We start from the raw sequence: 19,921 nt of genomic DNA on the forward strand, positions 1-19,921 counted from the left end.
TGTGTGTGTGTGTGTGTGTGTGTGTGTGTGCTGTGGGGTGTGTGTGTGTGTGTGTGTGTGTGTGTGTGTGTGTGTGTGTGTGTGTGTGTGTGTGTGTGTCTCTTCACTGCAGATGGTGAGGCACGCCCTTTCTCTCCCGGATCATCTCAGTGAATAGCCGGCCGCACAGAGCTGAAAGGATCTCAGCTCAGCTGATAAATAAAACCCTCTTCCCTCCGCACAGTGTGGGAGAAAGTGCCACTGCGGTGCTGGTGTGGCATCTTTGTAGGCTGATAACTGAAGTGAAAGCAGCGTTTGAGCGATCATCTTTCACCTGGAGCCACTCACCTTTCAGGACGTGGCCCCAGAGCCGGCTGTCAGGGCAGGTCTGTCAGTGGGAGCAGAAAGAGATTCTCACAACCGGCAGAGCAGCACAGATGCAAGCAGCCTTCCTTACGAGACTGGAGATTTATCCACAAGGGAAAAGACATGTTATTTTTTGGGTGACCTTCATGCAGGTCTAAGACTTTTTCATTGACTTTTATCTTTGCTTTAGCTGGTGCCCAGTGGGGCTGTGTGTGGTGTTGACTCTTCATCTTTATGATTTTTCATCACTGGGCGAGTGTGTCTGAGTGGCTGGGAGAGCCAGCATGGCCAAGCCTCTGCTGAAGATACAGCGCTACTTCCGCAGGAAACCTGTGCGATTCTTCTCCCTCATCCTCCTCTACCTGACCGCCGGGAGCCTCGTTTTTTTGCACGCTGGCTTCGTCGGGGACAACGGTCCCGGAGCCCGAGGAGCCCGAGACTCTCTTATAGCTTCGGAGATGGGCAGCTGGGCTTCATCGGACACTCGGGGACTTGGCCTCATGAGTAGGGTGTTTAAGGAAAAACGGAGAAGTGGACGGAGGTTCGGTCCCCCTTGGATGAAGAAAACTAGACAGGAGGGCCTTGGGATGGTGGGCAGGGGGCGAGACTACACCAGCAACTGGAACCGCGCGCTGAAAGGACGCAATGCCAAAGACCTGGATGATGGAAGAGGTGGGTGAAAACCGCTGTTGCAGTTGTGCACTTTTTTTTAGCTGGGGAGTTTTCCAAATAAACCATCTGAGCCACAACCTTTAGTTTCTTTTACATCTCAAAGCAAGTTAGCAAATGTCTCTTTTAAGCAGTTTTAAACAATATGGTTCAGTGGTTAGTCCTGTCCAGGGTGAACGCCGAGTCATGCATTATGTCAGCTGGGAGAGGCTCCATTTGTCATATATGGTACGCTGTTATCGCACTTTTCATTTAACTGCTTCATTTTAAACTCTTTTCAATATGTTGCATGAGAAAAATGCTAAATTGGCAACATAGCAGCAGCAGTGGTGCAAATGCTGAACTTTTTATTGCAGGCCCATTCATAATGGAAGCTCACTGGCATACTCACAAGCTGCTTTTGTCCCACTTTGTGCTAAAATGAAAGAGATCCCAAAAATTACAAACTGCTGCATCTTAATGACTCGACGCTACTAGCTGTAATTGGTCATGTGGGAGATCTCCTCAGAGTGGAGTGAGATGATAATTATAATTATGTCTTTTCTCCGGAATAAATCCTTTAAGGATCTCCCCGTCTCTGTGCTTCAGCTGTAGCTCCTTCACATGTTCTGCACATGCTCACATTTTGACTGATATGACAACAACCAGACGATTAGACGATTGTGGGATTAACCCCTTTATCTGGCTCATGTGCACAATCCCGTCTTAAAAGGTTTACATGTAAACTCAGTGCCAGCTTATTAAATCATAATGTGTTATGGAAACACTGGTGTAAGGCTGGCATGTGTCTACCTGCAGCTGACATCTCTGAGCTTGAACAGGACAAAGATCTTTTAAAATGAAACATGGACAAATTTGCTCCTGGCTCTGTTTTCTCTTCCTCCTCTCTGATTTTCGTATCGTGTCTATCACTTTCTTTGCTCTCGGATGAAGCACAAACATTTGAAAACGAAGTCAACAGTTCACATTTCTGCCATATGCATTTATTAAGTAAAAAACGACCCCTGTGTTGCTCCTATCTTCATGGCGAAACACAAGAGAAAACTATAAACTAGTTAAGTCCTTAAGAAAAAAGTAGTAACACCATTTTTTTCCCTCTTATGTTAACATGTAACATTTTACCCACAGTCGTTAGATAAGTGCAAGAAACTCAAAGAGCAACAGCGCCACGGAGGAAGAATACAAAACAGCATGAGTTCGAAACACTCGGGTGCCACTACTGAAAGCTAGAAACATTTTGCTCATCAATGGGAGTCCAGACACAGAAATATCACAATTTCACTGGTGAAATGTGAAGAGGCTTTACTCTCTCTGTGGCATGTTTTCAGCATCCGTGCCTCAATTACACTTCACAGCTCATCTCGTGTTACTACACTTTTGAACTCTTATTTAAATAAAAGGAATCTATATGGCAGTGAGAAGGTTTGTTAATGGGGAAAAAAGCACCTTTATGATGGAAATGCACGGTAGACTTGGAAATTAGAAGGTTAAGTCTCCTCAGAGTCGAGTGGAATTAAAGTTCAACTACCTGCTGTACAGGTGGGAACTTTTTTTACCTTTTATTTTGTATTTCAAAATATTATTCCTTTCGTGTTAAACCTGTAAAGCAGATTAATTGTCAGGTGACTTTTTGAGTGGTGCTTAAAAAAGAAATAATATTCCCATATCGTTCAGCCAGCGAGAAATCCTCAGTCCGGCTGTGATAATCATCTGCTTCACGCACTGGCAGGGAGATAACTTCACTGGGAATGAGCACATGCTATCTGGCTGTTTCTATTTAATCATCTATAAAATCCTAAAATAGACACTTGAAAAAAGCGTAAATAAACAGACAGATTTTGTTTAAACTACCTTTTAGTGATGTTGGTTCCTGTTTTTTTTTCTCCAGAGAAGCTGTACAGCCAGGTGGGAGAGCTAAACTGCCATAAAGATGAAACATAAGTGTGAGGGACTGCTGCTCCATCTGTGCTATGTGTGCTATGACAACAGCAGAGTTCCCTCCTGATTTTTAACTCTGGGAAAGACTCCCAACATCTGTAAGCGTGAAGCGGGTCATAATCCCTGAGTCACAGCACAGTAACCTGCTGTGAATTCAAATTTAGACTATAAAACAATGCACAAGCGGTAATAACCTTTTTTTTTTTTAGCTCCCTCTGCATTCAGAGGGAGCAAAGCAAACATGTTTACAATGTACACTCAGCCACCCCACGCCTCCACCCCCACGCCGCCCTTTTCTGAAACTCTGAAACCTCACGGGATTGCAGCCAAACGTGATGATAGAGTAATTAATAACCTCAAAGCTATCTTTTGCCCTCGTGCATCCAGCGCCACTCATTAATATGTAGTGTTTAAGAGCCTTTTGTCTTCCAAAGGTGGCTGTGTTTGGGTTAAGAGTTTTTCTCCCCTTCTCTTTTTACTCCAAATGTACTAATTCACCTTGGCTCCAAATTTAATTTGAAGGGAATATTGCGATAAGATGCAGACCACGGCGCATAAGCACATTTTTGCTGTGTGGGCCAATTGCACAGATGTATGCTGCACAAATAGACAACAGGAGTAGGCTGGAGAAAGGATATACTCGCAGCACTATGGAAAATGTGATTCACCAGCTGCAATGAGGTCATTTCAGAAGATGCTAAAATGATTGAAAACAATAATTGTATCAGTTGCATCTGCCGTTTCATCCTTTACCTTCGTGTAATGCGAAGCAGAAGTGTGCTATTCAAAACAAGAGATGCTGTTTCATCAAATCTGCATTTGCCTCCATCAAAAAGCAGATTATTTTCCAGCTCAACAATAGGTAGATTACCATCCGCTGCAGTGCACAACATGCTGCTCAAATGCAGGCCTGTAGACCAGCACAATTAAGATAATGCAGGGGACTCTATGCTTTTCCCCCATTTAGTTATTAACAGAGGTTTAAAGGGGTGATGGCAGAGCACAGATGGTGAGAGGTTTGCTGGTAGGGTCTGTGTAGCCCGGTTAAACACGAGAACGTTGTTCTAATGAGAGGCAAGAAGCTGTTAGAGGGTCATTGTATGCCTCTGCAGAGGTTCACTAGAGCCCAGCCCCCACACACTTCTGAAAAATGCAGAGACATGACTGCCACTACAGTTACAGGCCACTAGAAGGGGATATCTGTCTTTATAAATAAATAAAGCTTCTGCCCCAGTTTGGACTCCCATGTGCGATGTCACCACAGCGTGACGCTGTGTGTGAGGACTCTAATGTGGATAAAATTCACCTCTGACACTTCTGACAAAGGGTTTTGATTGCTCTGTATGAGCTGTTAGGTTAGAAATGTAATCTTATGTACATATAAGTTATGTTTTCTCTGCACACACGACCAACTGTGTTTTCTTTCCTTTTTCAGCAAAGTACATCGGCTGCTACATTGATGACACTCAGAAAAGAGCTCTGAGAGGAGTTTCCTTTTTTGACTACAAAAAAATGACTGTATTTCGTTGCCAGGACAACTGTGCAGAAAGGTATGACAGTAGCAAACAACAAAAAAATCATCCATTAGGCAAGTTAACCTTCTTTTTTTTGCTTTTGATTCCTACTGAGAAATAAAAAAAAAACCCTCCACTACAAAAGAGCTGAAGGGGAGATAAAAAACCTGCAGGAGATCAAAAGGTACTTTCCCATCGTAACTGAGCTAAAAAAGCAAAAAATAAATAAATGAAAGAGAGAGAAAAGCTCACGAGGAAAGATGCACAGTAGACCAAGCAAGATGACCTCCAGGCCCATTTGTGGCTGCACACAGGCTCCCAATCGTATCACATTTTTATATCACATATAACAAATCCTTCACAGTTTTTGAGTTCAAGAGTTCATTCTTGACTCAACGTGACAGAATACGTTTGCTTATGGTGTGAAAATGTTTGAAAATGCTCTTGGAATAGGCTAAAGTATGAGCCAGTGCTCCACCACAGACCACATGATATTTTAGGCATCCAAGTCCTCCCAACTTTGGATCTGCAGTTTCAAAAATACCCTTTTTCTATTTAATTGTGGTCATGGCACACAAACAACTTGCTGGAAGAACTTAACTGGACTGCCCCTTCCTCGGCCTCCGTTCAGCTATGGCCACATTAATCTGTTACTGCGGCCCAGGGCAAAATGAGCTAACCGGACCATTAACCTCCCTGTTTGTGTACGTGAATAGTTTTCCTGTGCTTGAGTAGAACATTGAACACAACGTACAAAACGAAATGACACAAGCGACGTGATAAAGACTTTAAAACTAGATTTTGACACGGCCTCTTCAGGCCTCTGAGATTATGCAGTGCTCAGCTTTTACTGTGTTTTAGTTCTGCATATTATAAAGAAATGTGATTGTTTTGTTGAAACACTGAACTGCGGTTTTGAGTCACGCTGGCGTTGGTTTATAATTAAAGCCCATTCATTAAAAAACAAACAAAACAAAAAGCCTCAGGCCGTTTATTAAATTACATTTGCATTTATATCATGTTTTATAAGGTAAAAAAATGTTATAATGCAAGTATTCTTTCGCTGATTGCCAAAAAAATTCTGTTTTGTTTTAGGGTTTTTTTGCACTGCCACAGTTTTCATGTAGTAAAAATACGCGCTCCAGTTTTCAAGCCATTCATCTCCCCCACTTCTCCTCCATTTGTTTCCCATTATCCTCTCATCCCATCTCACTCTCCGCGATACCTCACCATCCTTCTCTCACCTCTTTTTTTTCCCTCCTCCCTCCCTGTGGAGTACCAGGGACGGCTCTATCGAATGCACTGAATTACACCCATGACTGATTCACAGAGCAGAGAATAGGAGCAGAGAGAGATGCCTGTTTTCAGCTCCTTCTCCTATTAGTTCTTGCCTCTTGCAGCCACGTTTGCTAGAGTAGCAGGTTAATAAAAGCAGACAAACAAATGTGGGGCAACACATCGTAGGGGGGGAAAGGGGTTTGGGTTTGATTGACAGCCTGGGGATTTCTCCTGTGTGAGGTATGCATGTTCGATGTCTAATTGCACCTGAAAAGCCTTCTGGGAGTCAGATCCTTCATCAGGCAACAGTACGGAGAGGAGAAGCCCTGTGTGATAAATTCTAGTATACTGCACACATTTATAATTGGCTTTGCTCAAGACGCCTGCAAAGCACATAAGTTTTCTCATTTTCACAGTGATGCATTATTCTTGAATAATATTTTCATGCACAAACCACATCAGTGGTTTGTTTCCATTGATTACAGCTCTCCCAGCTGCTCCAGAGGATGAACTGTTTTTGCCTGTGGAGGATTAAGGAACATAATGAAGGCTCAAAACGATCACTTAAACCCCTCTGTCTCCCTACGCTAACAATGCTAATCCTTTTTTTCCTCTTCCCTCCAGGGGATATATGTTTGCAGGCCTGGAGTTTGGCGCAGAGTGCTATTGTGGTCATAAGATCCAGGCGCCCAATGCTTCAGACAGCGAATGCAACATGGAGTGCAAAGGAGAGAAGAGCAACGTGTGCGGAGGGCCCAACAGACTGTCCATCTATAGGCTGGAGCTGAGTCAGGAGTCAGCGCGCCGCTGTAAGTCTGGCATCAGCATATCCAATAACACAACACGTCAAGTGTTTACTACTGCTGATATAAATACTCTATATCAACACTGACAGGTTCACAGTCTAAAATAAATGTGAAATGAATCCCTTAAATGGAACCTTCAAAAAGTTTAATTTCATTATAGATTTGCCATAAAAATTGAATTTGATATTTGAAAATAAAATATTAAACTTGGGTCCCTTTTCTAAGATGGATCTGATTAGATATGAGTGTCCTGAGAGTCTGTACTTAGGCACAAAGATGTAATTTTGATTCAGGAGTGTAACACCCACGGCTACTTTGAGGGAAAAGATTTGTTTTATTGCCACAGTCGGGAGCAGGCTGCTCTGTTGTGTTTACCTCTTTCCCCGGGGAGCTGCTCTACCTACACAGCCCAGCCGCCTGTGGTCTTCATCCTAAACACCGACTGCCTGCCAGTGGAAAACTTCAGTCTTGGGAGAAAGAGCTGATTATCAGGAGTTGTAATGATCTTATAGTACAGAATATGCCTAATTTTTTTGATTCCCTGCTGGATCACTTACAAACTAATGAACAGTCTTTATTTCGTATGCTAGTTGAATTTTAATTGAGAGAGACAGAATATGAACCAAACATCCAGAAAAATCTTTCCTTTGTAACAAATTCAGCAGGGTGTCTAAAAATTATTTCTCCTGCTATACCTGTTATAAAACTGTGGCTTGCTTTGTTGCTGGAACTTTTTTCTTTATAATCTAAAAAAGTCCCGAACACATGGTGGGGTGACTCTACCCACCCTTTCCTTTTTGCATTCACTCTTCCTTTTTCTCTTTCTTGGCTCCTGCTTCTTGGAAATACTGTGAGATCAGAGAGAGTTACCATGCAGATATGTGGTGAATATTTTCATAGCTCAACTGCTCTCTCCAGAGGTGTGCACTACAAAGCAAGATTATTGGGTTAGGGCGGTATTTCAAGCTTAAAGTCAAGGTTCTCATTGTGACGAAGGTGGCTGTACCATGGTACATTCAGCTTTATGCTGAACAGATAACCTGGTGCACAGCAGGTTATAATCACAACATGCTCCAAGTCCTGAAGGAAAACATTTTATAGATGCAACCTAATAAAAATGTTGGCACAGCTGAAGGAACCTGCTAAAAGACTGCAGTACAAAAATCACCATATATGGTCACAGTTCAGTAGATCATGCATAAAATGAATACTTTTATACTCGATCCTAGACCTGATTTTACTCTGCTGAAACCATGGCTGCTAAACAAAGATTAGGACTTTGACCAGTCTGTGATAAATCAGTTGAAATAATTGGACACACTCTAATGTAATTTCCACATTCCTGTTTTGGGGTATGGGCCACTGTAAAACCTGAATGCCCCCAGGCCTTCCTTTTGCTGTTTCATTGTTACAGCCCGTTCTTTTTCAATCTCTATCACCTGCTCTCCTCATAATGTCTCTGACTGAAGCAGGCGGCACTCAAATGATCAATTCTGAGCGGACGAAAAGTCTAATAATGCGTCCGAATCCTTCTTTTATGTGAGAAGCGGGAAGCCTGGATTAACAGAGACAGTTGATAGCAACCGTGGCGATATCCGTTATCTCTGACTGGGGGTTTGAGAAATTGTTGAGCCACCTGACACAAAGAAAGTTTGGCTATGCTGAACCTGCTTCACAGTGCACCCCTCTGTTCCTCTGCTGTTTGTTTGTTATTATTCTCATTTCTGCTTTTAATCCTTCTATCTAACTGCTGCGCAAGCATTTCATGTCGGCATTTTCACCTCTAACCCCGATCTCATGTCATGTGAGGGCTGCTCAGAACATCAAAGAGGAAATGGAGGAAATGTGATGTGCTAGCTGTTTTGCAAGCTTTGCCAAGTAAATCCCAGCTCTTAAAAGCTATAATAACTGAGCACAGATGCATCGTTGATGCACTCTTTGTTATTGAGACCTCATTTTCTGTGATAGCTGGATGGATTTATAGCTGCAGCATGTTAAAACACAGAAAGGTAACACAAACAGGATCCGTGGAGAGAACGTGGCATTAAAAATGCAACTTTAAGTCAGAGAACAAGGTTGAAAATAAATAAAACATTTAACACACACACACACAGCACTAGAACTAATTTATAAAGGGGATATTCTCTTTTTTTTAAAGTCTGACACCACTGATCACTAATACTTCCTGTAAAGGAAAGGAGAGAGTGCTCAATAGTCTTGTTTACTCGTAGTGACACTATAAACTTTGAGAGGAAGGAATACCAAAGAGACGAAGCTCCATTTGCATATCTTACTTGGCTACGTCTGAGCAAGCAAGCTGTCTTCATCACACTGTCTGTCACAGTGAAAAGCAGCGCTTGTTTGCTTTCTCTCCTCTGTCATTAATTCTTAACAGTTTGTTGACAACAGAGACATTTTCGTAAGTACTCTATACTGGCGCTGCTGACAGGTTGACAGCCTGCAATAAATGTGAAATGGATGTTTAGATTTCCTTTAGCAGTGACTTAAATCTGGGTGTCACCCTTTAAAGTTGTGGTGCAGTGCGAGAAACATTTCCATTGTGAATAAAAACGAATTTATCTTTTCAGTTAGGTTCAGCAGGCTGGAAAAAAAAGGTCAATAACAAATTAAAATAAGGTTAAAAAAAAGACCTGCAAATGAAGGAGAAGAGCAGCTTTTGCGATGTGTTGTCTTCACCAACGTCAGACCACAGAGAAGATTGGAGGTTGCAAGTCATCCCAGGGACACGAGTGCTGCTGTTAGTTTAGGGTCTCTGTGTTCTTTCGTGTTGGTAAGTGACAGTCTGGCTTGTTTTGTCTGTTTCAGATGGCAGTGCCATTTTCAAAGGGTGTTTCCACCAGCCAGACAATGTCACACTGGCTCTCCCCTTCAGCGCGGTCATCCAGAACATGTCTGTGGATAAGTGCGTGGACATGTGCACAGAGAGGGTGAGTGGATGTTGGGGATTTGTACGCTGCGCGAGTGTGTCTTCAGTGTATAATGGCTGTTGTGTTCCAGGAGAAATCGCTGGCTGTGCTCGCAGGAGATCGATGCTACTGCGGATTCCCAACGCCCCTCTTCTCCCTGCATGAGCTGGAGGACGAGGGCATGTGTCTCAATCGGTGCCAAGGGGAAGAGTTTGAAAGCTGTGGAAACGACAAGTACTTTGTCGTCTACCAGACACAGGTTCAAGGTAAATTTAAGTGTTTCCTGGCAGCGGCTGAAAAGCCACACATGTGTTGAAGTTGGTCACATTCTGTTGGTGGGAAGTCCAAGTCAGACGCTGAGGTTTAGCACATTCAATTTAAAGTATGATAACACATGTGGTATTCAAGTGCAAAGTGTCAGCATGAGCCGGAACTTTGTCTAACTTACATGTCGTGCAAAGTTTGCAAAATGATTTTGGCACTGACTGTTCAACCCTGAGCTGTAGATGATTCCACGTATGAGATGCATGAATCTGTGGTGGATTAAAGATGTGATCATGCAGTGAAGAAGATCATTTCAAAAATCACAGAATTTAAAAATCAACAGTTCTTCTCCTGCAGCTTTGCCACATCTGTTCTTAGCCCCTTCAACCAGACATGCATCTTACACTCTAATATTAAGTTAGTGCTGTTTTGGGCCTAGCATGGAATTCAACTCAACTCATATTTATGTATTTACTGGCTCCACAGTTGCTTACTTTCTATGTTGACTGCATTGCTGATTATAGCAGTCTGTGATGTGAAATAAAAAAAAGTTGTGGTTGTCTCACACATCTGGACTACTCACTGGCCTTCTAGCTTCTACTACTTGCATGTGCCTCTCATTTAGATAAGATGCCAACTTCTGTGTTGAGCTGCCCAGAATTCACAATGGTGATCATCACTTGTGATGAGAATGGGATCTATAGATCAGATCCAGATCTGTCAATTGGACGCAGCAGAATCCCAGCAGTGATAGGGATTAGGGAAAAACCCCTCGGAATCTAGATGCTGGTGATGGAGATGAAGATGGAGGCTTGGATGGAGCCTGACATGGGAGAGGGGAGGAAGCTGGTTGCATGAAGGCATCTGGAAAGGAAAATGAAAAATCCGCAGTGATATTTAAAGTACATGGAGTAGCGGCTGATTGGCCTGAAGAAGGCAGGCAGAAGGACAATTGGACTTGTGATCTTGCAAAGAGCTTGACAGTGTGGGAAAGGGGAACTGATGCAAAGCTTAGATAAGTTACCAAACATCCGAGAAGCAGACAGATGTTTGAATACAGATCTTTCTTATTAAACGTGTGTGTAAGCTTCATTTAGACAAGTTCATGTTTTTAAATTTTGTAGGCAAAGTCCTGAAACTTCACTCTTGAAGCTGCTACTCGTCTAAAATGACGTCTGATTGGTTGAAGTGCCTCTTGAAAACAGAGCCCAGAGGAGGTGCAGGAGTGTAGTTCCCTCTTAGACCACTTGAATTACAACGTGCCAAAAGGTTATCGTGGATTTTTGTCAACTGACATGAAAACTATATCAACTGCGCTAGTATCAATTATTTAATTCCTCTGCTAAGCTAATTCTGAGCTGCAGGTACATTTTGAGTACCTCCACACTATCCAAAAGCTATCAGCCCGGTTTTTAGGAAACTTCATGGAGTAGTTGGGCTAAAGGAAGAGATAATTGACTTCAGAACCACATAAAGAGAAATGGATAAAGAGGTGGGATTCATTTGTATAGATGTCAGCTTTGCACTCTCACATTCAGGTACAGACGAGACCACCAAGACTAATTTGGAGGAGGTGGCTTTACTTGTACTTCCAAAGGAACTCCATAGTGGTTTGTTTATGGTGGGAGCATGATCCAGCCCAGAGGCTAAGAGGTGTGTGCTGACAGTCTGAATAAACACGCCTTCCCATTGCCAAGCACACTTTGCATTCAGGGAGAATGCAGTGTGCACAGTTTTTAGCAAACTGAAGTGAGGGAAACAGATATATAAATACAAATGTTAGGAGTAAATGTGTTGTCTGTGCTTCTTCTCCAGACACATGTGCTCAGTAAGCAGACTGATTGTTCTGGTGTGGTTTGCAGTGACGCACTTTGGTCCACTTGGAGAGTTCCCTGTTTGACCAGAAACCAAATATTGGGGAAAAGCTGCAATTTATGCAAACTCATTGACTAAAGAGCAGTGAACTAATGTTACGAGTCCTAGGACTAGTTGTACCAAAGTAACAAGTGGTTGGTTGGTTATAAACATGACTTATAAACCCTGTTATAAATTTCCACATGTTCCTTTGTTCTAGTGTCCAGCGTTGGCTATACTTACTTTATGTCAACAACAGACGTAACTCGTGCTCAGTTTCAAACTGTATAAACCAAATCAACACTGAGATTCATTCAGGAGGCTTCACTTTCAACCAGTTAATATTTCAGGTATCTCACAGCATAAATCACAGCCTCAGAGTTACTTTTAAATAACTATGATTGTTCTCATTTGAGCTCACAACATCAAATGAATTACAAACTAAAAAAACCTCCAGCGTCACACTTTAAACCTTAACCCAGTCACAGCGTTAACACTATCGGCACTGTGCCATATGCCAAGGGTTCAGCGCCGCAGTATTGAAAATAAATACACGCAATCACACACACAGATTATCGGTACATTATGAAGCTTAAAAAAGCGTTGTTTGTAACATAGCTCCTGCCTTTTTTTTTCTTAAGATGCCATGGCAACAGACTAAACTAAGATAAACAGCCGTGTCCCTAAAAAGACTCATTACACTAGTGCTAAAAGGTTGTGTGTGCGTGTGTGTGTGTATGGTTTCCTGGTATACCAACCTGAAAAACACACAGGAATGAAGACATGAACCACTTATTCATATGGAGTGGGCAGGGTCCCTACCTTAGGAAACCCAGATGCAATACACCAAAGCACTTTGGCTCCAATTTAATTAGTTTCTTTCTGAATTTCTGTCATGAAGGAAAAATAATAACCTTCTGTTTGCACAACAGGTATAATTATCCCACTGTGGCTCCTTTTTTCCTAATACTGAGATATTTTGCTTGTTATGAGCTGGAAAAACTAAAAATAAATACAAAGCTTAAAACCACAACATGTGAACAATTTTGGGAATAAACAGAAATAAAAAAAAGTCTCAGCATTTTGTGTGCGCACAAACAGGATGCAAGTGTGAAAACACCCGAGTGTGTCCACACAGTTTAAGCAGGAGCAGAGGGCACTAAGAAAAAAAATGGCTGTGATATTATTGTCTGGAGTCTGCAGACATGCACACGAACAGCAAAGGGATGGGTCACATATGAGGAAGTCACACTTCTGAGTGCTTCTGCCTGACACCCCCCACACACACACACACACACACGCACACACATGCACTAAATTCTTATTTTCGTGCCATTATGCACACTCGATGTTGCAAATCATCCGAACACTATTTATTCATTTTTATTTGTTTTTTTCCTTTTTTGTAAATTTGCACATTTTTAAATAGTTTATGCTCTAAAACGTTTACTTAAAACAATATCATCACGAATGTTCTTGGATTTGACTGTAAAATCTTGGGTTCCAGACGCACGCATGCTTATCGCTGTATTTCTTGTTATTCCAAATATTGTTATGAAACTCAAAAATCCAGAATAGGTCTGTCTTCAGTCCAGGCGTTGTTGTGGGCTGTGTTTCCTTAACGCAGTGGACAGATGTGGCTTGGATCAGCAGAGTCACATTGCAGTAAACAGAAATGGAGGTTGCTGTGAACAAACAAAACAAAAATCAGCTGCTGTGGGAAATGAACTTCATGTGATCATTCTTGGCAAGCTGAACCCAGAAAAGGGAACCTGTCAGAGGTCTGAATGTGTTAGCTTTAAATCTGGTTTCAGTTGGAAAAAACGATTGTTTACCACACCACATGGTTTTGGCCCAATGCTACACCCTACTAGGGAAGCAGTAGTGCTGTGAAGCTGAGATGTTGTTGTCTGCTTTGTGACCTCTTGCAGTCAGTTGCTTTGTTCACAGAGTGTCTGAGAGAGATTGCAGTTGGTCTGGATCATGAATATTTGGAGACAGGTTGCATCCTGTTGCAAGTTTTAAGGAGATTGTTTTTACACTTGCATGACTGAGACATAACTCAAGAATTCAAACCCTAATTATTACAAATCGAACACAAATGTTGTATATCTAAAAGGTGTAATAGTTTGGATGGAAACAGACAGGTCAACTTGAGTTGTTGGGAGACTGTTTGAAGTTATTAGGTGATATTTTGTGAAGAAAAATATAATAAAACAAGCCCGCCTTGACATTTTTTCTTTCTATAATAATCATCCAAAGTTGAAACTTAATAATTCTGTGTCTGTTATTACAAAACTGTGTAAATACGCAGGAAGTGACTGATTTTCAGTATTAATTTTAAACTTTGAGGTTCATTTAATCGGCTGATCTTTGTCCACTGTCAGATAATCGGTGCATGGACCGGCACTTCCTTCCCACTCGTGCTAAGCAGCTGGTGGCCCTCGCCAGTTTCCCTGGAGCTGGTAACACCTGGGCTCGCCACCTTATAGAGCTCGCCACTGGCTTCTACACCGGCAGCTATTACTTTGATGGCTCCCTGTACAATAAAGGTATGCCTCGGCATGTTTTTGACACAATTCACAGGCGCTCAGCCATGAATGCACCACCGTGGATGCTATAAAGTCACTCTGGGCTGTTTCACAGGATTTAAAGGGGAGCGCGACCACTGGCGGAGTGGGAGGACAATATGCATTAAGACACATGAGAGCGGCAGGAAAGAAATCGAAGCCTTCGACTCCAGCATCCTCATGATACGAAACCCCTACAAAGCCTTGATGGCAGAATTTAACCGGAAATATGGTGGACATATTGGATTTGCTTCCCAGGCCCACTGGAGAGGGAAAGGTAAGCAGCTGAAATCTCTGGATCAGTGAATATTATTTTGCACGGAAGTCTCTCCGTCATCGTACTATGAAGAAAATGAAAATAAAAGACTTCATTAAACTGAGGCACTGAGGGCATATTTCATTTTTTGTGCTGATAACATTGTGGTGAACAAAGTTTGAGTAAAGCTTCACAATAAGTAGAAACTGAAACACTGCAAAATGAGAGAAAAACAAAAGAACTGAGAAACTGTGATATAGAAGGGCAAAGGATTGAGGAAATGCAATCAAACTCTGGCCTTTTTTAGCGGTTTGACCTGCACCAGTGTGGCTGAGCGCAACATTTTGTCTTTTGAAAATCATTTACACCATTTAGCCACAGCATCAGCAGTCAGATAAATTAGAAGTGTTTATGACAAGACTGATTCAGATCTTCATTCTAGGTTTAAAGTGGGAAATATATGTATACATGATCTGAACACTTAGCAGCTTACTTTGTTTCCTTCTTTATGCTGTTAGCTGCAGATGTTATCAGTCAGAAAACGAATACACAGTTTAAAAAGCTGGTGAAATGTCTTCCATCCAGGAAGTCACAGTTTAGTCATGTTTAATTCCTCTTTTGTCCACTTGATGCTTAAAATAATGGATTAAGTTCATTTTTCATTAATAACTATGTCTAAAATATAGAGATGTCTTTATATTTCAGGCAAATTTTGCTCTTCCTATTGCATTCTTCATGTCTTAGTAACCGTGGCAACCGCTTTTGTCTCGTCCCTGTATCGTCTGTCTGACTTTATGCGAGGTTTCATCGATTTTTTTCCCCAGAGGCTGGAGAGTTGCCGACCCAGCAGTTGTCTCTCTTTGTGGAAACTTCAGCACATTTGGCCTGCCATTTCCAATGAGTGTTTATTCCCTCTGTTGTTTGGAAAATGATGCGGTGACATCACTAAAGAGAAAGGCTTTCTGACAGCTGCCACTTCGAATAGACGGAGAGCGGGTCAGCGTGACATTGTGCGCAGGGCCCCACATGTACGATTTGATGCATTCACCTCCGCAGAGGGAGACTGTGGGGCACAGATGATGTTACAGACACTGATGCCTTCCAGCGTGGCCCCATAATGTCAGCTCAGGGGCAAGTGCAACTTATTTTGGAGGTCATGCCATTTTAGAAAGCACAGTGAGTTATTTTCCACTGTTATCTCGTAGATTTAGAAGCTATACAGATGCCTTTTTTGGGGTAATCTGTCAAAAAGATACTGTCTGTGTCTTCACTCTGAAATGAGCAGAACAGGATTTTGGAGAAAAAGTTAAAATACTTTGATGTTTTTTATTGTAACTTCTGTATTTGCAGCTTCTTGGCATTTCTGCACTGCTGGTTGTGTTTTTGGGGGAAATTTCTGATATTCTGTCCACTCTGGCACTAAAGTTGCCTCTATGATTGGTTTCTGAGACATTGCAAACTCAGCAGACTTTAAACTTTATCGACACCCTCTCCCAGCAGTAAAGATTTGTCCTTATGCAGCACAGCTCCTGCCAGCTCCCACTTTTTATGGGCCACTAGATGAAGCTGAAAGAAAAGGTTTTCTCACAGCAGCTCTGCAGTTTGAATGACAACCAAAAATGTCCGGACATTTCAGAAATTACTTAATGTGTCCTCCCTGCCTCTGGAGTTGAATGACATCAGTGCTAACACAGCTAACACAGCTCTCACTTCCTCTTAACTCTATGCCCACGCTGACACTTTGACTTTTTTGTACCGAAGTTCATTTTACCGAGAACTTACATTTTATTCGAACAGACAAAACGTACATGCACTTGCAATATGAGCTCTTTGACAATTATGACTTAATAACCTTTGGTAACCGCTTCTTCGTCTAAGCTGAAATCTCAAAGTGCAAATTTTCTGGTGTTAATGGAGACGGCTCAGTTCTGTTATTTCTTTTTTATTATCTTTCTTTCACTTACACTTTTGGTTTACAGTTGTTTCATCATTGTCAAGCAAAAGTCTTGAGCCACCCTTTCTGGTGTTTTTTGAAGTGCTCTTGAGCACTTTGAAGTGGCTTTCTGAAGGTCTTTCAAGGTTTTGCTTTGGAAATCGGCTGCCCCGTCACTTCTTTTTAATTGCAGTCTGCTATAGCAGTGCTTTTTTGTAAGTTGACCTATGAGTCATTCAAGCATAAAGGCAACAACTCAAAGGATGAACCAGTGTGTGTCAACACATAACAGACAAACTTAGCAAAGAACCAATTTTAAATTGTATCTTTAGGCACTTTGTACTAGCATGCTGACACAAAAATTCATACGTTATTCCCATTTCTTTATTTGAATCTATGAAAAATGCCAAACATAACACAGTTAATTAGGATAAAATAATATTTTTGCAAGAGCAAAGAGCTATTAGCCAAAACTGGGTATATCGCAGCATGGTGTGCCGTGTGTCTTTTAAAAACAGAAAAATTAGGAAATTGAAGAAGTGGAGGTCAAAAGAAGAAGTGTCAGGCCTGAAAAAACTACAGCAGATAAACAATATCTGAAAGTCATTTTCTTAAAATACAGGAAAAAATCCAACAAAGACCTGACACAAGACGCCAGAGGTGATCCATCTGCTGTTCACAGGGTGGCTGTAGATGTTCTTCCTGCTATATTTCAGTCTGTACTGTAGAATGCCCTTTAACTTGTGCATTGGTACCCAAAACCCTCATTTATTTATGTTCTATGGCCTCTTTGTCCTGCAGAGTGGCCCGAGTTTGTCAAGAACTATGCCCCTTGGTGGGCGTCCCACACGCTGGACTGGCTGCACTATGGGAGGAACGTCCACGTGGTCCACTTTGAGGATCTGAAGAGGGACCTGTTCACCAAGCTCAAAGGAATGGTCGAGTTTCTGGGTTTGAAGGTTTCTGAGGATCGCCTGCTCTGCGTCGAGGGCCAGAAGGACGGGAACTTCAAGCGGTCGGGGCTACGTAAGCTCGAGTACGACCCGTATACTCCTGAAATGCGTTCAAACATCAATGAACTGATCAGAACAGTAGACGCTGCTTTGAAGAAAAGAAACATGTCTGGGGTTCCAGAGGAATATATGCCAAGATGATAAATGTGAAGACCTCTGTTTTCCTTTTTATTTTGTTAGTTTTCCTTTTTATTCCTGCACATCTTGTAGAATTTCATGAGATAAATCGATTTTTTATCGTGTTAAATGTCTGTTAAGTCATGTAGATGGACACCTATTTCATTTTTTCAGTCATCTGTTTCTTTTTTAAACGAAACTAAATCAGCTTCATGCATTCATGGAGTAGACGTGACAGTTTTAGCAGGCAAGGTTTGTGTTTCTCTCATTTGCTGAATGAAAAGCACTCCTTATCCTGCTCTATGCACATGTGCTGTGTAGGCATGTGCACATGCCTTAACACAAAGAAGCTACAGTAGCTGTGACTACAGAGGGGCTCATCTGACTGTGCTGACAAAAGATACGATACAACACTGCAAAGTGTGTTCAGTGAGCTTATTTTGTGCAAAAGAAAAGTCAAAACATTAATTTTCCTGCTGCTATTACAGTTACAGAACTATTTTATATAAGAAGCTCACTGAAAGCTGTATCTCTTTGTTAGGGGGGAAAATGCAATATGCAGGGTATAACTACCTGATGGTGATGATACTGTGTGTTTCCAAGATTTTGTAAGGTGTTTAATTCACTGTATGTACGAGAAATCAGAAGGTTATTCAAGAAGCTGAGTTATCCCTTTCGAAGAGACTGACTCGAGGAGAGAAGAGGATTAATGTCTGCAGCATTTATTTATCTCCCGTGAGCAGCGCACACGTTGATTCATTTGGCTGTGAATATGTTTTCTTAACACTGGACTCGATGCAGAAATCCAAAAAGCACTTCGGTGTGCAACACCTTCCCCAAAGATCACTGAGGAATTAGGCATTACACTCGTGTAATAGACTGGAGTTTACCTTATAAGTAGTGACTGTTGTAGAGGTTTATTTATGAGAGCTAATCATACTGAATGTGAAAACTGTCTTTTTTCTTTTTTTTCACTGCTTTGTTGTAAGAAAAGCTTTGAAACTGTTAAAGCTCGTAATCATTTTCCTATTCCTTGTTGAACAAACAAAAAAACTCCAGCAAACTTTTGTGCAGCACGTCTTAAAACGGCGCTCGATCTCCTCTGCCGCTTAAACACAAACAAATACACAGATTGATAAATCCAAGGATAAAAAAACAACAACAGCACCGGTGATTGAGAGCCAGACAGCATTAACTGACTTCCATTTTCAGTATAATAAAACTATATTTTTATAGTGTATGCTGACACGTTCAAAATATTTGTATTGCAACAGGCAAACGGGAGAGGTTGTTTCTATTTTTAACACATGCTTTAAACTTTATTGGCTCTTTGCATTTATTGACAAGCCGGCACTTATTGAACAGGTGTCACATTTGAATGTATTTTCTATGGAATGAATGTAATGTAATATGGCCCAATAAATGAGTGAATCCAAGGAGTGACTCATGTCTGAATTTTTAGAAATCTGCTACGATCTGCAGTAGTCTTAAACATTTTTATTAATATATCACATACCATATCACAATAGCGATCTGCCTGTGACTACAGGTAAGAGAAAAAGTGTTTTCCTGCTGTGACCCTTAGGCGCTCTGTAGTTTTATGGTTCAGTGTGCACAACAAGGCTTTCCTGTAAACCTCTGAGAGCGCAGCCAAGAGAAAAACAAGACTAAGCACTGACAAGCGTTCTGCTTCGTTACCTAAAGCTATAAATACTAATGTCGTGTGCTGCTAACATGCACGTGCTAATTTCTTTTAGCAGGTTAAATATCAAAACAGGCATATGAAAGACAAACATTGGAGACAGATTTGCCTTCAGAAGAGCTCAACAAGGGGCTGGAAACATTCTTTAAAGATTTCGGTCCATATTAGCATCACACTGCACATCCATGATGTGAATCTCCGGCTCCACCTTATCTCTATTGGTTTGAGAGCTGGTGACTGTGGAGGCCAGCACAGTAAACTCACTGTGATGCTAAAGAAACCTGTTCGAGATGGCTTGGGTTTTGCGGTGTGGTGTGTTATCCTGCTGGAAGTAGGATAGAAGATAAGTACACTGTGGTCATAAAGGGGACATGCTCAGTGACAACATTCAGGAAGGCTGTGGTGATCAAACAATGCTCAGCTCGTCCAAAGTGTGCCAGGAAAGTATCCCCCACACCATTACACCACCAGCAGCCTCAACTATTGATAAAGGATGGGATGCCAGTTTCTAAGGAAGAGCAGCTGGTTTGCACAATGTCTACATGCATAAATGCGCATTAATGAGCAGTTGAACAGACCTACCTAATGATGTGGCCAGTGAGGACGCAATAACATTCAAACTGTGTTTATAAATTAAAATAGTACAAAATGAATATAATACCAGTGAAAACTCATTTAGCCCATTTAGAATGTGAAACCAGAAACACAGCTGAAGAAAGTTTGAACAGAGATCTT

The 19,921-nt window shown here is 41.6% G+C and overlaps 1 protein-coding gene across 2 annotated transcripts in view; it reads left to right on the forward strand.

The window, feature by feature from the left end:
* Window positions 1–18,920, forward strand: part of wscd2 (WSC domain containing 2) — a 41,476-nt gene extending 22,556 nt beyond the window's left edge. For both annotated transcript variants that reach the window (XM_005916341.3, XM_042218424.1), the window contains exons 2-9: window positions 113–1,017; window positions 4,388–4,502; window positions 6,369–6,553; window positions 9,377–9,498; window positions 9,569–9,743; window positions 13,983–14,147; window positions 14,242–14,442; window positions 17,156–18,920. In XM_005916341.3, coding sequence (XP_005916403.1) covers window positions 630–1,017; window positions 4,388–4,502; window positions 6,369–6,553; window positions 9,377–9,498; window positions 9,569–9,743; window positions 13,983–14,147; window positions 14,242–14,442; window positions 17,156–17,508 — 1,704 coding nt within the window. In that variant the 5' untranslated portion in view covers window positions 113–629 and the 3' untranslated portion in view covers window positions 17,509–18,920. The remainder of the gene's footprint in view (window positions 1–112; window positions 1,018–4,387; window positions 4,503–6,368; window positions 6,554–9,376; window positions 9,499–9,568; window positions 9,744–13,982; window positions 14,148–14,241; window positions 14,443–17,155) is intronic.
* Window positions 18,921–19,921: the final 1,001 nt, after the last annotated feature.

This window comes from Haplochromis burtoni, unplaced genomic scaffold, assembly GCF_018398535.1.
Source record: "Haplochromis burtoni strain Fernald_Lab_line unplaced genomic scaffold, NCSU_Asbu1 Contig_18, whole genome shotgun sequence".
NCBI lineage: Eukaryota > Metazoa > Chordata > Actinopteri > Cichliformes > Cichlidae > Haplochromis > Haplochromis burtoni.